Genomic DNA, 19,353 nt, shown 5'->3' on the forward strand with positions numbered 1-19,353 from the left:
TGGACAACAAATCCTCAGCCAAGGCGGAGGCGGAGGCGGTGGTGCTGAGCTTTGAAGCCATGTGCAGCTGCACATGCTGCTGAGGGTGAGGCTTGTTATTGCCATATCCACTCACCTTTGCAGAGGCAATGGATGAGCCAATAAGATATAAAAAGAGAACTGTACATATGTTGTCTTCTTGCTACTTGTGTTTGGCTCTAACGGATAGTTTTTATCTATCAGAGTAGCCAAACATGAATTTGCAAAATAATACCATCTATTTTCTTTGGGATATAATACTTCTTTTATTTATAATTAATGCTATGGATATAAATTTTTTTTTTAATGAAATTATTTCACAATAACCGAAGTGATCTTGTGAGTGATAGAGAAAAATTAATGGATTCAAGAGTGTTAGTTGTGTCCATCACTCAAGTCAATCACTTTAATAATTATGAAATGAGAAAACGTTCTGTCCGGAGCTGGCAGAAAAGTGAGGTTTTACGACACCAATGAGGAGCTGCCATGTCAGATATTCAATGAAGCCTCAGTACACTCTATCACACAAGATTGTAGCTCAAATAAAACCAAAATCACCAAACAGAACTTGTTCAGAAGCCCTTACCTGGAGAAAAAGGCACCAGCACCAGCACCAACGCCTCCTCTACTCTGACCAACGGAGCTCCTCCCCGCCGTTGGTGCCGCCGCGACGTCGTTCTGAGCCAGCGCCCACGCACCCAAATACTGCGGTTTGCTCCGATTAACCCTTTATTGTTTGATTAGTTATCTCCCCAATATTTAGGTTTCGAAATTTTGATGGGTTTGGTTTTTTGGACATTAATCACTTGCTTTGGTATGGATTTTGCTGTATTTTGGTACCTTGTTGCGTTTTGATTGGATTCCAAAGTGGTTAAGTTCAGCCCTAAACAAATCTGATTTGTCTATTCTGAGAATCTTGTTTTCTTGTTCCAGCTAATTTTGTTTGGGTTTCAAATCATGAATTTTTTTAGGATGAAACTTTTTGGGGTTTTTCTTTGTATTTTATCCCCGGTCTTGGCTGCTGTGTTTGTTCTTTTGATAGGATTTATTTAGTTAGTATTTCGAAGTTCTTACATGAATAAATTATATATTATGTGTGCATTAAGATCTTTGGTGATATTAACCATCTGAGTGACATACTTATTTTCTACATGTCCCTTAAAGCTTTTGGATTGTCAAGCTTCTATAGCTTCAGAAGAAAATGTCATTGTTATTCTTCTATGTGATGGCTAGTGGGAATTTTTGGGGCAGAAAAAGAAAAATGAAAGTTGTATTTTTCAACCAGTAAAGGCTAGGGGTGATTTGATTAACAGTGTTTTGGCAACCTTGGTAGAGAACAAAGTTGTTCCTGATCCTTCTTTCTATGGGCTGCAAAATGAGAAACAATTATAGATATTGCTGATTTTGGGAGATAGTATTACACTTGCACATTCTGGTTTTTTTTTTTTTTTTTTTTTTTACAACTTTTCAGACTAAGCTGGTATGCAATTCATGAAATAAGACATAAAATATGATCTTGATATTTTATACTTCTTGAAATGATTTTCATGCTAATTTTTAAGAAATTGTAAAATTTCCATTGGTTGCGTTCCCTATAAATTTCACTTGATAGTGTTTTTTCTTGTCAACCTTGTGTGAATTATTTTCTTGTAATTTGTCAGTACTTGGTCACTGTTATTGGTCAGATTTTAACCAGAAGATGGTCTGAAAATGGGCACAAAAATCTCATGCCAAAAGGGATGTTTCGGAGGCATTCTCTCGATGTCACTGATCTTCTGCATCCTGATGGTCAAAACTTGCTTGCCTTTCTTGTTCATACACTAGATCATCTAGAATTACATTTATGATTTTGGATCCCATGTAAGTATAGTGATGGAGTAAAAATCTAAATATCAAATTCAATTAATTTCACAATAAGATATAGACATCAGACTTATAAAGTCTTAACAATAATTGCCCAAAATATTATGTACGATAATACAAAATTGTGAGTGATTGCCCAAACATTCTTTAAGAATGAAAAGTGGTAATTAAGTTTCCCAAATTTGCAAGGTCAGTATAATGTGATCCCCATAATATTCTTTGCTGGTCTAATTTTAAAATTTTGATTTATGTTATGTTCTAAAAGTCACTATGCTCCATCTTTTTGCAAAACAGGGCAAAAATAACTATTTCTAGGTTGCCCCGTCATGATTATACTATCATATTTATTTAATTTTCAGTTTGTGTTTTTTTTTTTTTTTTTTATAAACCTTGACTTTAATTTTTTGGATTTGCATTTCTTGGGAGCTTGTTCAATTAGGAATCCAACACTAAAATGAATTTTATTAAATGGGAATCTTGTTTTTTGTTATAGGAGCCTTTTCAACAAGGGTTTTTTTTTTTTACTGTGGTTGTTGAATTCTCCACCGTGAACCTAGGCCTCTGGGACAGAGCTGGTATCATTTATTTGATAGATATTATCATATTCTTAGCTACAAATATAATTTTATACTACTTGTAATTTCAATTTTCTACTTGTAATGTCAATTTGCTCTCTATATGTACCAAAGTGCAATTAAAGATGTAGTAGGAGTTATTTTATGTAGTGTTTATTGAGTTGTCGAGCAGGGTGTTCAAATGCATCCTGCTTTTGTTGTGCTTATGTGGAATCAATTTGAATTTCTAAAAATTCAAATTGGTTGTTCGGTTTTGTATTAAGTGGTAAGTGGTTGGATTTACTCTTTACTTTTATCCTAAAACAAGTCTGTAATTAAACAAGTTTGCCAAATTGGGCAAGTTTGGTATTGTAATAGCACAATATTTGAATTTATTCTCAATCGTTTCTTATGAATTTTTCTTCTCTTTTGTTTTTTTATAGGTTATTTTGAAATTTAAAATTACTTGAATTGAAAATATGAGTGTGAGCAATGAAGAACCTGAAACAATCTCACTTTATGATATGGTGGATGATGAGTCAGAAATAAATGAAGATCAAAATGATGTAGACTTGTCATTGAATGATTCAAATCAACCTTTTGCATGCAATAGGCATTTGCAACCATGTCTCAATATGGTATTTGATAAGTATGAGGATGCTTGTAATCTTATGATTCTCTTTTTGTATTCGGAATTATGATAGGTTTTATTTCATGTGAATGTAGTCAATTAGAAACTTAAAAAAAAAAAAAAAAAAAAAATTGTGACATGTTTTATTTCAGATGTATTTGTAATCTTATGGTTCTCTTTTTGTATTTTGAATTATAACAGGTTTTATTTTAGATGAATGTATTGTCAATTAGAAACTTGAAAACCAATTTGAAAATTTTAAAACTATTCATTTGAATACTAAGTGATACTAATGCAAAAAAAATAAAAAAAAAAAAATAAAAAATTGCTAATTAACACTATGAGCAAGAAAATTTTGATCTTTATATTCTAAAATTTTTTGCTATATTTTTTCCCCCACATCTCTGAATGTGTGTAATAGAATTTAAACTTTACAGGTCCATTGTATGATATTTGGATTATGTGAATGTTCATAACTGTCTCCACTCAAATAAGTTTTGTAATGGGTTTGTAAGATTAGCATCAGGAAATGCTACTCTATTCTATTTTACCATTCCAAAAAGCTATTTTATCAATTATACTATCCCATTATACAATACTTCCAACATCCTAAACTTTTATTTTCCTATTTTACTCATTAAAATAATATATTTACATAATAAAATAATATTTCCTCCAATCACTATCATTTATTCTTTCTTTCTCCCAATCACCATCACAATAAAATATTAGTTTTTTTTTTTTTTAATTGTGCTAGATAGAATTGCACTGTAGCACTATTGCAAAATTATTTGCAATAGTTAGTGTTTACAATTCTGGATGTGGGAGGATTTTGAGGGAAAAATGCTAAATGAAGCTTAGATATGGCATTTGCAATTCTGGATGCTGATACTCTAAGCAAACCATCTTCTAAATACAACTAATCAAGATTCTACAAATAACAAAATTGGGGAATATACAACTCTTTCATGTCATTTCATAATTAGTATGCATTTGACAATAAACAGAAGAAAAATACAAAATTACATCACACTAAATTTATCATGGTTCATCCCAACAAATTTGATTACAAGGGAAGAAGTATATTGTTCATAATCAATGACAATGCTTTCTGTGCGTCCTATCATCAGTCCTTTCTAGCAACACCAATTACTGCTCCAACTTCAGTCTTTCCTATTGCAAATCAGCATAAAGAAATAACACAAGTTAATAAACAAAAGTGGGTCTATTTAGGGCCAGGGGGCAAAATTCTATAAATCTTCTGTGTGATTAAGTATGTATAATTTTTTTTCTTGAATTGGGTGGACAAATTGATGTATTTGCTCTGTTTAACTTTCTTTTCGATCAAATTTTCCGAAGTCTGCATACCATATCCTTAGTATCCTATATTATCTTGAATTAACCATTGGTTGATTTCATATGTATGTCACTTTAATTGAAAAAAGTGGTTCTGGCTAAGTCAATTTGAATTTGAGTTTAATTCAATCTAAACTTGATGTTGTAATTAGATGTAAGTCCATTTCTAGACCCACTTTTGTTTATTAACTTGTGTTATTTCTTTATGCTGATTTGCAATAGGAAAGACTGAAGTTGGAGCAGTAATTGGTGTTGCTAGAAAGGACTGATGATAGGACGCACAGAAAGCATTGTCATTGATTATGAACAATATACTTCTTCCCTTGTAATCAAATTTGTTGGGATGAACCATGATAAATTTAGTGTGATGTAATTTTGTATTTTTCTTCTGTTTATTGTCAAATGCATACTAATTATGAAATGACATGAAAGAGTTGTATATTCCCCAATTTTGTTATTTGTAGAATCTTGATTAGTTGTATTTAGAAGATGGTTTGCTTAGAGTATCAGCATCCAGAATTGCAAATGCCATATCTAAGCTTCATTTAGCATTTTTCCCTCAAAATCCTCCCACATCCAGAATTGTAAACACTAACTATTGCAAATAATTTTGCAATAGTGCTACAGTGCAATTCTATCTAGCACAATTAAAAAAAAAAAAAANGGAACAACTTTGTTCTCTACCAAGGTTGCCAAAACACTGTTAATCAAATCACCCCTAGCCTTTACTGGTTGAAAAATACAACTTTCATTTTTCTTTTTCTGCCCCAAAAATTCCCACTAGCCATCACATAGAAGAATAACAATGACATTTTCTTCTGAAGCTATAGAAGCTTGACAATCCAAAAGCTTTAAGGGACATGTAGAAAATAAGTATGTCACTCAGATGGTTAATATCACCAAAGATCTTAATGCACACATAATATATAATTTATTCATGTAAGAACTTCGAAATACTAACTAAATAAATCCTATCAAAAGAACAAACACAGCAGCCAAGACCGGGGATAAAATACAAAGAAAAACCCCAAAAAGTTTCATCCTAAAAAAAATCATGATTTGAAACCCAAACAAAATTAGCTGGAACAAGAAAACAAGATTCTTAGAATAGACAAATCAGATTTGTTTAGGGCTGAACTTAACCACTTTGGAATCCAATCAAAACGCAACAAGGTACCAAAATACAGCAAAATCCATACCAAAGCAAGTGATTAATGTCCAAAAAACCAAACCCATCAAAATTTCGAAACCTAAATATTGGGGAGATAACTAATCAAACAATAAAGGGTAATCGGAGCAAACCGCAGTATTTGGGTGCGTGGGCGCCGGCTCAGAACGACGTCGCGGCGGCACCAACGGCGGGGAGGAGCTCTGTTGGTCAGAGTAGAGGAGGCGTTGGTGCTGGTGCCGGTGCCTTTTTCTCCAGGTAAGGGCTTCTGAACACGTTCTGTTTGGTGATTTTGGTTTTATTTGAGCTACAATCTTGTGTGATGGAGTGTACTGAGGCCTCATTAAATATCTGACGTGGCAGCTCCTCATTGGTGGCGTAAAACCTCACTTTTCTGCCAGCTCCGGACAGAACGTTTTCTCATATTAAAAAGATGCACACATTTCACGTTGTGAACTGAAACTTTGGGAGTCGGGAAAAAAAATATAAGCAAACCATTTAAACACTTGGATATATATATATATATATATGGATGTAGTTGAATGAATGATTTTTAGTTTGAAGTAGCTCTTTGTATCCGCGTTTGTCTCTATTTTTCAAAAATAAATCATTCCCCCTAATTTGTAGCCCCAAATTTAAAATTATAGGTTTGTTTGTAAAATTGAGTGATAAAAGAGTTGAGAAGTAGAAGTAGAGAAGAGCAATGTCGGTGCAAAAGGAGCCAGAGCAAGTTATGAAGCAAAGAGGAGGATCAGTGCTTGGCAAAAAGACTATTCTGAAGAGCGACCATTTTCCTGGTTGCCAGAATAAACGCTTGTCTCCTCACATCGATGGAGCTCCCAATTACCGTCAGGTTTTTCCCCTCTTTTCAGTTTTCACTTTGATTTGTTTTGCTTTAAAAAAAAAAAAAAAAAAAAAAATTGTGATAGGTTTTATTTCAGATGTATTTGTAATCTTATGATTCTCTTTTTGTATTCTGAATCATGACAGATTTTCTTTTAGATGAATGTATTGTCAATTAGAAACTTGAAAACCAATTTGAAAATTTTAAAACTATTCATTTGAATACTAAGTGATAATAATGCAAAAAATTAAAAAAAGTTTTAAAAAAAAATGTTTTGCTAATTAACACTATGAACAGGAAATTTTTGATCTTTATATTCTAAAATTTTTTGCTATATTTTTTCCTCCACCTCTCTAAATGTGTGTAATAGAATTTAAACTTTACGGGTCTATTGTATGATATTTGGATTATGTGAATGTTCATAATTGTCACCACTCAAATAAGTTTTGTAATGGGTTTGTAAGCAAGTCATCTTCCAAATACAACTAATCAAGATTCTACAAATAACAAAATTGGGGAATATACAACTCTTTCATGTCATTTCATAATTAGTATGCATTTGACAATAAACAGAAGAAAAATACAAATTACATCATGCTAAATTTATCATGGTCCATCCGAACAGATTTGATTACAAGGGAAGAAGTATATTGTTCATCATCAATGACAATGCTTTCAGTGCGTCCTATCATCAGTCCTTTCTAGCAACACCAATAATTGCTCCAACTTCAGTCTTTCCTATTGCAAATCAGCATAAAGAAATAACACAAGTTAATAAACAAAAGTGGGTCTAGAAATGGACTTACATCTAATTACGAACATCAAGTTTAGATTGAATTAAAACTCAAATTCAAATTGACTCAACCAGAACCACTTTTTCTTAATTAAAGTGACATACATATGAAATCAACCAATGGATAATTCAAGATAATATAGGATACTAAGGTATGCAGACTTTGGAAAATTTTATCGAAAAGAAAGTTAAACAGAGCAAATACATCAATTTGTCCACCAAAATTTCAAGAAAAAAAATTATACATACTTAATACACACAGAAGATTTTATTAGAATTTTGCCCCCTGGCCCTAACATAGATCTGGCAATGGAGATGCCATTGTTTTAGTAACAAAGCACAGGGGTTGTCATTGTAATTTATCCTTTAGGCAAGACCCTTGTCAATTCACAAAGTACAAAGAGGTGCACATTACTGCTCAAAATAGTACATCTCTCTCAAGCCCAATTCATCAGTATGGCATTTGGATAGCCCCTAGAACGAGTTCAAATGCTCTGGTCTATTGAACATAGCAAAGTCCCCACTCCTCCTCCCCACCCAAATAGTACATTCATTTTGTTTCTCATAGCATTTGGAAGGACCATTAACTATAAATTTCAAAATTAATGAAAATTTGATACAAGAAATGGAAATGATAGCGAACATTAATTATTTTGTGATGACTGCTACTCCTATTTTGATAATGGACTGGTGCCTCCAAATGCTATGGAATATGATATGGATTCATTTGATTCCAGGAAAGCCCAAAACCATTTATGAGCATAACTTATCAAGCAAAGATCTTAATGCACACATAATATATAATTTATTTATGTAAGAACTTCGAGATACTAACTAAATAAACCCTATCAAAAGAACAAACACAGCAGCCAAGACCAGGAATAAAATACAAAGAAAAACCCCAAAAAGTTTCATCCTAAAAAAAATCATGATTTGAAACCCAAACAAAATTAGTTGGAACAAGAAAACAAGATTCTCATAATAGACAAATCAGATTTGTTTAGGGCTGAACTTAACCACTTTGGAATCCAATCAAAACGCACCAAGGTATCAAAATACAGCAAAACCCATACCAAAGCAAGTGACTAACGTCCAAAAAACCAAACCCATCAAAATTTCGAAACCTAAGAGATAACTAATCAAACAATAAAGGATTAATCGGAACAAACCATAGTATTTGGGTGCGTGGGCACCGGCTCAGAACGACGTTGCGGCGGCACCAACGGCCGGGAGGAGCTCTATTGGTCAGAGTAGAGGAGGCGTTGGTGCTGGTACTTTTTTCTCCAGGTAAGGGCTTCTGAACACGTTCTAATTGGTGATTTTGGTTTTATTTGGGATACAATCTCGTGTGATAGAGTGTACTTAGGCCTCATTGAATATCTGACTTGGCAGCTCCTCATTGGTGCCGTAAAACCTCACTTTCTGCCAGCTCTAGAGTTCGGACAGAACGTTTTCTCTTCCCATAATTCATTATGTATAGATTAATATCACCTAATAGTTGTGCCTTCTCATTTTTCAATTGGTACCTTTTTGGTCAATAAGCACTTTTTTATTTAATAGGCACATTTTTGTATATACATATATCTATATATATATATATATTTATTTTTTATATATACACAACACAAATATTTATATAAATAAAATATATATATATATATATATACACACAACACAAACTAAACTAGAAACGCAACATTTGGTCTCTTATTCCTTCCCACAAAAAACTAATAAATAAAACAACATTACTTTCTTTTGACTAACTAATAAAACTTTGTCCTATTTCTTTCAATATCAATTTTTTTATATTTAAATTTCATGCATTTTTGCTTACTACTCCAACTCAAAAATAATGGCTTTTATTATTTATTTTTTTTCTTCCTAAAACTCATTCAATAACTATTTTCGTGCATTGTACAGATTAGCTACTAGTTATACATATAACCCAATGTGTCCTTATATAGAATTTAAATGAACATTGCTGGTTTAACATCGTCAAAGTTTTGAGCATAATAAATAAATACAAGCAACCTTTCATGTTTGAGGATTGTGGGTGCAAGCGCCCTCAATGGTGTGGTGTCATCCTCGCAATGGGTGAGTATGCATTGGTCTAAGGTGGACCATGGTGAAGAAAAATGGAGTCACCACCTAGATTAGGTCTAGGAATCATATATTAACGCCCTTCGTGGAAGGGCTAATCTACTACCAGAGCACATGTCTGGAATTTAAGTATGGGGATGGGAAGGTGTTAGGCACCTAATCTTATCCGACCTATGGGTCGGCTTCCACTCATTGTGTTCCACATCTTAACCCCATTAAAGACACACTCAATATTGTTATTCTAACTCACACACACCTTAGCATGCATTTAATGCAAGAAAACATGGCATATTCATCCCANTTAGTATTTTAATACTAGTTAAATTGTCAATTCAGTCCACTAACTATTAGTTATTGTCAAATTTGATCTTTTAATTATTAAGAGAAAGGTCTTTATAAATTGGGTTCAAAGTGGTTCTCAATCCATTTAAAACCAAGTGGTGATCCCTACTCTCCACCGTGATCCATGAGGCATGTAGCTTACTCTCCAAACCATGTGTAGGCAGGACAAACACTGGGCAACCTAGTCCATTTTATCGCAATCCATCATTGGAGACCCTTATTGAAATTAATGGAACCTAACCCAAGGGGCTTACATCTTCAAGAATGATTGTCCTTATCTTTAAGCAAATCTCTACATTTTGAATCCTAACTTTCATTGTATTATCATTTATCCATCTTAACATTCTCTTTTAGTTACACTCATTTTATAAATTTTTTTTTTTTTAAATATTTAATACCATAGAACATAACTAATCTTCTAGCGGTCTTTTTTTTTTTTTTCTTAAACTTAACTTCACTCACCTTACTCTCCAATTTCAAAGATAAAATAAATCCTAAGTAGTTGACATGGGGGGGTGGGAGTCAAGCAGTTGGAGCCGAGAAAACCTTGCCTCCAAAGGTGTGAATCACACAAAGAGGGGGGCCATTAATCATCAATGTGACGTCTCTTAAGGGCCTTCACGAGGCTTCTTCACAACAAGAGCATGACGAGGTCGAGTAGGAGATAGAAAACGTTACTTCATTTTGTTGTATGAGATATTCCAACTCAATCCGACTTCTCAAAAGTTGTTTGACAATTGACAAATGAAAGGACTCCAAGAAGTCTGACGTGATCAAGTTAAGTTATAGATGCCGTGGTTGCACCAAATGATTACTATTTAATAAAGAAATTAGTAAATTACATATTTCTTATATAATTTGAGGCTGTTTCGAATTAAACCCTAAATTGAAATATGTATTATATAATAAGCTTTTCATTTTTGTATTTAGGGTGTGTGTTCATTTTAATCCTCTTGTTTTTATATATTTCATTTTAGTCCTTGAATTTTTTTATCATATTTCATTTTGGTAATTTCCGTTATCTCACCTACAAAATTCGATGATTTAGATAAGGACTAAGGGAATGTTAACGTGGCAAACCTAATAATAACATGGTTGAAAGAATAACATGAAAACAAATATTTAATTAACATTAAAAAAAATCCCACATTAGTATCTTAATGCAAATTATATATATATGGATTCAAGTTATACCAAGTGTAATTTTAAACAATATTACACCACTCAATATTTTTTTTATTGGATGCAAATTTTGACAAATCTACATCTAGATTACATCTTATCTTTATGTCCTTCACGCTTGAAAAATTTTAAGATAATTAGAGATCAATAACTATCTTATGTATAAAATGTTTAAAATTCTATCTTTTATATTATAAATTATGCATAAAACATGAATTTATCAATCAAATATTAAGTAATATTTGATTGATATGAAATCTGGTATGCGTATTAAACATATATAACATGTAATTCAACAATATAATTTTCAAAATATTAACATCATTTAAAGTTATTGAATGGTGTAAAAGTTACACCTTGTATAACTTAATCCTGGCCACCAAACACACCACATGGTTCCTTCACTCTCTTTATCAAGATTAGCCATCACTAGAAGGAAGTTGTTTCCTGCGCCTTGTGATTATACCAAATGAATGTGTTCTCCTTATGTCCTGTGATGTACTAATAATTAAAAAATTACACATTCTCTCTTAGTCATTGCCAAAATTTCTAAATGTATAAAAATTCTATTTCATTAAAATTCTACTAACGAGAATTTTTTTAAGTTCAAAAAGAAATCATTATTTATTCTATATTGTTTTAATAATCTACCATATTTTTTTGTTTTAATAATAAAAGTTTGGGCATACATAACATGCTTGCACTATGTAGTTCAATCTAGTACTACAAGTTTTTTTTTTTAAGAAAAAAAAAAAAAGTACTACAAGTTAAATTATTAACATAGTCTACTTCAATTGAAACTCTGGGTCTGTTTGAATACCGCTTATTGTTAAAAACTAAAAACTAAAAATACTGTAACAAAATAATTTTAAATGTGTAAATAGTGCCGTGAGACTACGTTTTAAAGAAAAATTTGTTGAAATTCGTAGTTGCGAGTCCTGTGAAAAATGCACGAGATCCACACAAAAAATGCAACCGCCAACACAAATGCAAATGCATTGCTATCCAAACTAACACTCTATTGTCAAAAATTTTATTAAGAAAATTAAAATACAACTTTGATTAAAACTCATTTATCAAAGGTTTCAATATATTTGTAAGGTTGAATTTAATCAACCATTTAATTGGCTTTATTCTATGACCAATTTGCTTGTAATTTAGCACTTAGCAACCCTGTATTTAGGTGGAAAAATTGTAAGGGTAGTATGTGAGAAGTTGTGAAGAAAAGCTCAAGAGTGTGCAAGAAAAACAGCGGTTCGCGGCTAGGGCTCGCGGGTGGATCGCGATTGGCAAGCCGCCAAAAGCTGGCACGTGAGAGGCACACTGGGAAGCTGAAGGGTCGCGCCAGCTGTCACGCTACAGGACAAAAGTTCCAGTCTGGCCAAGCCGTTACGTCGCGACTTGAACTCGCGACTTGGACAAGCCGCGAGACCAAGTCGCCAACTTGCCATGTTTGGCAAAAACTGACGTTTTGCATTCCCTTCTCACCCTACTATATATACACCCTTATACCCATCATATTAAGAGAGCTTCCAGAGAGAATTTTGTTAGAGAAAACCCTAGAGAAAAACAAGATTGCCTCATCCCCAATATTCATCTAAAGAGACTCTACAAATTCCTCTACTCTCTTCCTCTCCATTGTCATACCCTTGAGAGGTCATTTACCAAACCCTTATCTCACCACACCCACGTCTGTGAGAAGGTCCATTTAGTGCTTAGGGAAGCAATTTGGAAAGGAACCAATATACATTAATTGATACTATAGTCAAGTAGCGGAATTCGGCAAGCTCAAGAAGAAATAGGTTCGGTATAACCTCGTTGGAGCAAAAAGTTTAAAGGGCTTAGGTACTTAGGTAGATTAGGCTTGGAGGGTCTTCTACTGTTCATGTATCCCAACTATATTCTTTAGTGGATTTTATCACCGCTTGGAGGGCGGCGGAGAGGTTTTACGCCGAGGACTTCAGTTTCCTCTTCGATAACACATCGTGTGTTGTCCGTGTGTTTGCATCTCTCTTTCCTTTATTTTTGCCTTATATTTACTGCTGTGGATGTATTTATATTTGGCTTAGATTGTTTTATCAATTCTGTTATAAGCTTGTTATCATATTCCGCACATTATTTGTTTGATATAAAGCTTGAATTGGTATTTCGTATCTGGGGGTCTAAACGTTCAAGGGTGTTTCATACCCATATTGAACTTTCAATTGGTATCAGAGCGGGTACACTTGTTATGGTTTTAATACCTAAGTGTGATCCTTGACCCCTTATTGAGATGGATAGGTCTCAATCTCTCACTGCTCCACCATTTTTTGATGGTAATAACTATGCTTTTTGGAAAGTCCGAATGAGGGCGTTTTTGTGTTCTATGGATGAGGCTGTGTGGGATGCAGTTGATATAGGTTGGACAAAGCCAATGGATGCCAAATCCACTTGGGACAAGGCAGCTCTTACGGTAGCTAATGCAAACAGTAAAGCATTGAATGCCATTTTCTGTGGTATCTCTCCAGAAGAATTTCACAGGGTTTCACATATTACTGTTGCTAAGGAAGCATGGGAGATTCTGGAGACGACCTATGAAGGAACCAAGAAGGTGAAAGACATCAAACTTCAGATGCTGACCACTCACTTTGAGCAGCTAGAGATGGATGAGGATGAGTCCTTTGACTCTTTTTATAGTAAGCTAAACGAGGTGGTCATCGGCAAATTTAATTTGGGGGAAAAGACGGAGGAGTCTAAAGTTGTAAGGAAGATCCTTCGGTCACTACCAGAAAGTTTTCGTGCCAAAGTTATAGCCATTGAAGAGAGCAAAGATCTTGACGAAATCAAGGTTCAAGAGCTGGTTGGTTCTCTACAGACATATAAGTTGTCTCTTCCTTTAGCGAAGAAGAGCAAATCCCTTACTCTTAAGACAATTGATGAGAGGATAGTGTCTCATGAATCTTCGGAAGAGGATACGATAGATAAAGATGTGGTGTATCTTGTAAAGAACTTTCGGAAATTCCTAAAGCTCAAGAATAGTGGAAAATTTGGTGACAAAAGAAAATTCCAGAGTACCGAAAAAGAGAAGGAAGACTTCCGAAGAAAAGATGGTAAAGATTCCCAATCCTCACAAGGAATTACATGTTTTGAATGTAATGGGCATGGGCATTTTAAAAAGGAATGTCCAAACTACTTGAAGTCGAAGGGAAAGGTCTATGCCACTACTTTAAGTGATTCGGACTCATCAAATTCTGATTTTGACGAAAGCTGTGATGGAGAAGGAAATTTCTCCGCATTCATGACCATTGCTCATGTGGAATCCTCAGATGACTTGGATACACTTGTGAAGGAGCTTGGTGAACATTCTAATTTGGAGTCTATTGGAGTTATTGAAGAATCGGAAGCTGAAGAGGATGAAGGTACATTGAGTATTCAAGAGAATTACACTTTACTCCTTGAGAAATCAGGTGAGTATGCAAGGGATGCAAAAGCGGCTGTAAAGAAGATGAAAAGAGCTGAAGAGGACTACAAAAGTCTACTGGCTAGATATAAAGAGGCTAAATGTGAGATTGAGACACTAAATGGAGAGTTATCGGAAGCTTACACCAAAGTAAGATTCCTTGAGCAAGAGATGGTGCAAGCGCAAGCCAAGATTGAAAGGGTCTCCTCCAGAAATCTGGAAGATGTTATCTCGTCTCAAAAACATTTCTCAGATAAGTCCAAATTAGGGTATACCGGAGGAAGTAGCTCATCAGCCAAAGCTACCAAAGAAGTGAAATTTGTGAAGGTCATAGAGCCTATTATAGAAGAAACCATCCCTGAGAATATTAAGGCTGAGAAGAAGAATGTGAGTGAGCAACGGATGGTGAATAAGCCCTGAAATCAATCTATGGGCAGACACGAAACCAGAGCAAGATCTCTCTCAAAACCACAATGGGGTCCTAGAACTGAGTATGTGTGTCACTATTGCGGACTGCGAGGGCATACTAGACCCAATTGTCAAAAGCTGAGAGCAGACAACAATGCAAGCGCACCTCGGTCACGAGGAAGAAGGAATGACAAGAGGTCTTGGGGTGGTGAGAAACCAAGAAGTCAAAACAATAATCCAAGAATGACGGACGTAATGAAGATGATCGGTACCTTCACCAACTGCTTGGAGAGCTTCAACAGGAGGTTTGAAAGTCCTAACTCTTGTACCCGATCCATCAAGGATATCACCCCAAACGCACGTGACGTGTGGGTGACAAATGGTACTCATGCATAAGCATTAGAACATGTTCATGCATCAATTCTTCCAATGCTTTGTGGATATGATTGGTTATTTGCGTTGTGTTTTTGAGTATCTGTTTAATTTGTGTTTTGTTTATGTTTAAAATGCTTTTACATCTTTCTTATTTTTGATCATTCTTCTACTGCTTTCGTGTCAAAAATCCAAAAACACATAAAAAGTTGAAAATCCAAAAAGTTTGATCACTTTATTGAGTTTCTGTCTCAAAGCATGTTTAGCCTTGCACCTTTGTACTAATGGCTCTATGCATTTAACGAGCTTAGCTTGTCTCTCATGCACTCATATCATTGTGGAAGAAATTCTGAAATTTATGTGATTGTTGTAAATAGATCTTCAACCTTGTCATGAATGATTAGTGAATGGTTTTGTTGATCTTGAGACATACATAGACTCATGCCTATATATCTTCCTACTTTTTATTTTTATGTTTTTAAAGAGCTCTCTAAATGTAAATCTCCAAATGAAAAGAGATATAGAATTACAAAAGCCTGTCGCACATACTAGTATTTGACTAGGAAAAAGGGAAAGCGACCAAAATAAAATGTTTGATACTTAAAAAGCCAAAAGTTAACTCATCAATTGAAATATCAAAAAAATTTCAGGCATCTATCTCACAATGAGAGTTTCTTTGCTAAAAAAAAAATGGCAAATGATATGTTGAATATGGAGCCAAAATGAAAAGCTTCAAAGTATTGATATCAAGTTCTTGTGGGAAGTCATATATGCATGCTTCTATAATTGAGATAGGTCACATTATCTAGTGCTAGTTGTGTATGCCTTGATTGAATTGATCATTGAAACTTCACATTGGATTAAGGACTATCTCATTTTTGATATCCACACACAACACACAAAGCTATGTTCAATGAATGCCATATTCATTTGTGTGATTGTACTTGATTAAATGTATTTTCACACGCTCAATCTTTGTTGGTCAAACACAAAAAGATTTTTGAGTGTTTTGTTTTGTTTTTGGAAAGTACTTTGTTTTTACAAAAATGTGAATTTTTTTCAAAAAACAGTGTTGCCTTGTTTTGGCGACTAAGTCGCGAGTTAGCTCAGTCGCAAGCCCCAATCACGAGCTCAATCAGAAATTTTTCGAGGCTTACTGGCGAGTCAGTATTCTAGTCGCGAAAAAGACTTAGAAAAATCTTTAAAATTTGAGTACTTAGGTAGATTAGGCTTGGAAGGTCTTCTACTGTTCATGTATCCCAACTATATTCTTGTTTTTCACTCCAATTTCATGTTTTTTGTAAAATATTCTTGAACTATGTGTTTTACTGTTTGGATTGTTATTTGGGTTTTCTAAACATTTATGCTTAAAAATGTTGTTTTGATGGTTTGGTTTGTTCCCTCTTGGTTAGGACTAGGTTCTTGAGTTTGCTCCATTATGGGTTTTCATGCTTTCATCTTCTCATTCATGATCTGAAATTTGATATTTAAATGTTTATATCCTTTGGGTATACGGTTTTTGGTTTCTTTGTGATGTTTCCCTAAATGAAATTTGAGTTTGCCATGTGTATGACCTTATGTTTATGTGGTTCAATCTGTTCTATGTGTGTATTACCACATCTTGAGTGTGACTCTGCCTCCAGGGTTTCTCTAGCACATTCCATGTTCATTTGGTCAAGTATCAGTGACATTTGCTTTCATCTGTATGTATGAAAGTTTCATCTTTACAGACTGAACTTGTTTAATCTGTGATTATTATGTGATGTCTTATTTGTTTGTTATCAACTATTCTTGGTTTGTGTTTTTGCCCAACACTTTGTTCTTCCTTATAACTACATGGTTACTAATTTGAGTATACTTCCACATATTGTGTTGTGCCCTTGTTGTGGACTTTTCTGAGTGTTTACAGATGGCTTCCACATCCTCTAAGAAGAAGACTCCTGCTAAGAAGGCTGATAAAAGATTGAAAATGAACAGCAACCTGTTTAGATCAGTCAAGCATTTTGAGAGATACAGAGATTCCTTCGTAAAAGGAACAATTATCCAGGAGAGATTTGTGGATTTACATGACTTGAGGGATACATTCATTCCAAAATGCTTTGAAGGAAGAGGCTGGGAGAAACTTCTGGGTGACTTACCTTTAGTGTGTGAACCACTAATCAGAGAATTCTATGCAAATGTTGTGATAAAGGAGGAGGAGTTGAGTTGTTGGGTGAGGAGAAAGGAGTTTACCTTAGATGCTTATGACATTGATAAGGTTTTAGGATTGGAGGGGTTAGAAGATTATGAATTCACTAACTACAAGGACTGAATGGTCTCTCTAGAAACTGTCCAGAAAAAGATTGGTGGGGTTTTAGAAAAGAGATGTCTCAACACTTCTGACTTTCCTAAAGACATGAGGTGTTTAACAATAATAATAATGTACAATCTGTACCCTATAAGGAAGATGACTACATTGACGAATGCCAGAGCCATCTTTCTTATGGATCTTAAGGAAAACACGTTTATTGACATTAGTTCCCACATTTTTTATACTATAATGGATGAAACTAAAACAACCTCGAGGCCCAAGCTGGTGTTTCCAAGTCTTCTCATGAGAATTTTCAAAGAAAAGAGTGTTGTAATCCCACAAGATATCAGTCCCATGCTTCCTCTATCAGCTATCAACAGATTTACTCTAATACGGATACAGAGTCGTCTTCCAGGTGAAGAAGAAGAGGGTGTCCACGAAGAAGGTGATCCTATGGAGACTGAAGCAAAAGGAGCAAGACCAGTTTCCACACCTAGAGTAAGAGTCAAGAGGAGCAGACCTTCTACCTCATCACCTGTACCTCCTGATACCTTTCAGATCATTCTGGAGAGACTTGATACAATCCACGATGTTCAGAATCAACAGACAGAGAGGATGACAGCAATGTAGGACCAGCTTGATGTGCTCACGATTGTCATGTTTCACAACCTGTATCCCCTATCCAGCACAGGGTATATGAATCTCGGGCGTGCACTGTTTCTTCATGATCTGATTTCTGATGTCGAGATTGACATCTGTGCTCATATCTTTTATACGCTTCGCAAAACTATTCTAAGAACAGAATCAAGGATGTGCATCCCTTTTTGCTGTCTCATCTCACGAATCTTGAAGCATAAAGGAATCTATCTGTTTGAGAATGAAGTTACCTGTGCAAAACCATGTCCAATCAACATGCGCACATTCAACGCGAGCATTGGTCATAGTAAGAAGGGAATCAAAACAGAAGCTTCCGCGTCCCACAGTGGCTCGCGCTCCAGTTCAATCTCCGCTGACGACAAGCTAGACTCTATTGTAGCTTCTGTTCATGAGCTGAGTTCAAAGATGTCCGATCTTACTTCCATCCTGCATCATCTCAACTCTCGATGGGATACGAAGTTTACTTCGATTCAAACTCAATTGGATGAAATTCAAAGAAAGCTAGAAGATCATGACGACTAGTTATTCCATGACAAAAAGGGGGAGATGCTGTTGGCAAGGGGAGAGCTCAACGAAAGGGGGAGATTTCAACTATCAGATTTTTGTTTATTTGTTTACTGTTTGTATCTATCTTTAGTTTTTATCATGGTTCTGTATCCATCGTATTTCTTTAAGCACTTTTTGTTTCTGTTTTGTACCCATTGTTGCTTTTGTAAGCTTTAAGGGTTGTTTCTTGTTCTTATGCACTGTTTGTAGGCTTGTATGGTTTGTGCCATGTATTTGCAAAACTTTGCATATGCAGCCTTTGTGCTTTGTGTTTTGGTACTTGTTAATGTCTTGCATTATCTTAAAGTACAACACTCTTGTGCCCATGTAGGATTGTTCCTAGATGCATATATGTTTGTATGCATTGGTTGAGTGTTGGACTTGCAAATGATACTTTTCAATTGAATTTATCATTTTTGCATGTCCAGATGTTCATTCCTTGTGTGAATGAACATAGTAATCACTTTTGCTTAAGTGACTACTAGTGTTGATCTTGCCATAAATTATTGCTTTTATGCTTTTGTTCATTTTTGCTTGATCATGCTTATTTTGCTCCATATGCATATTAAGTTTTCTGCATACAATGATATTGCTATGTTATTGTGTTTCAGGAGTTACTTATTCATATGTTCAAGAGCTTTACAAAATCTAGAGTTAGGTGTGAGTGAGTTTTCCAACTGTTCCCAACTCACGTTTAAGTCTAGAGTCTGTTGTAGGGTTTTGTCACGGAATAGCCAAAGGGGGAGATTGTAAGGTTGAATTTAATCAACCATTTAATTGGCTTTATTCC

The 19,353-nt window shown here is 34.6% G+C and overlaps 1 protein-coding gene and 2 long non-coding RNA genes across 3 annotated transcripts; 2 read left to right on the forward strand and 1 right to left on the reverse strand.

The window, feature by feature from the left end:
* Positions 1-389: 389 nt before the first annotated feature.
* LOC111996416 (uncharacterized) lies at positions 390-3,310 on the forward strand. The gene is made up of 2 exons (XR_002881238.2): positions 390-728; positions 2,879-3,310. It is a non-coding gene; the product is annotated as an uncharacterized LOC111996416 (long non-coding RNA).
* A 3,636-nt stretch (positions 3,311-6,946) lies between these two features.
* Positions 6,947-8,651, reverse strand: LOC111996433 (uncharacterized). Its single transcript, XR_010623544.1, has 2 exons — positions 8,397-8,651; positions 6,947-7,172 (listed from the first exon to the last, which is right to left on the reverse strand). It is a non-coding gene; the product is annotated as an uncharacterized LOC111996433 (long non-coding RNA).
* A 4,565-nt stretch (positions 8,652-13,216) lies between these two features.
* On the forward strand, positions 13,217-17,381 carry LOC136061700 (uncharacterized). Its single transcript, XM_065759797.1, has 3 exons — positions 13,217-13,940; positions 14,157-14,677; positions 16,980-17,381. Exons 1-3 carry the CDS (start codon positions 13,217-13,219, stop codon positions 17,379-17,381), a joined length of 1,647 nt encoding a protein of 548 aa, XP_065615869.1.
* The last annotated feature ends 1,972 nt before the right edge of the window (positions 17,382-19,353 follow it).

Source organism: Quercus suber, unplaced genomic scaffold (assembly GCF_002906115.3).
Source record: "Quercus suber isolate HL8 unplaced genomic scaffold, Cork oak 2.0 scaffold_342, whole genome shotgun sequence".
In the NCBI taxonomy this organism is placed as follows: Eukaryota; Viridiplantae; Streptophyta; class Magnoliopsida; order Fagales; family Fagaceae; genus Quercus; species Quercus suber.

Bases quoted from the DNA above. Each gene is read 5' to 3' on its own strand.
- LOC136061700 (XM_065759797.1), top strand. From the start codon at position 13,217: ATGGATGAGGCTGTGTGGGATGCAGTTGATATAGGTTGGACAAAGCCA. The intron at 13,941-14,156 runs GTAAAGATTCCC...TGGAATCCTCAG, and splicing joins AGACTTCCGAAGAAAAGATG to ATGACTTGGATACACTTGTG. The intron at 14,678-16,979 runs GTGAGTGAGCAA...GAGTGTTTACAG, and splicing joins TTAAGGCTGAGAAGAAGAAT to ATGGCTTCCACATCCTCTAA.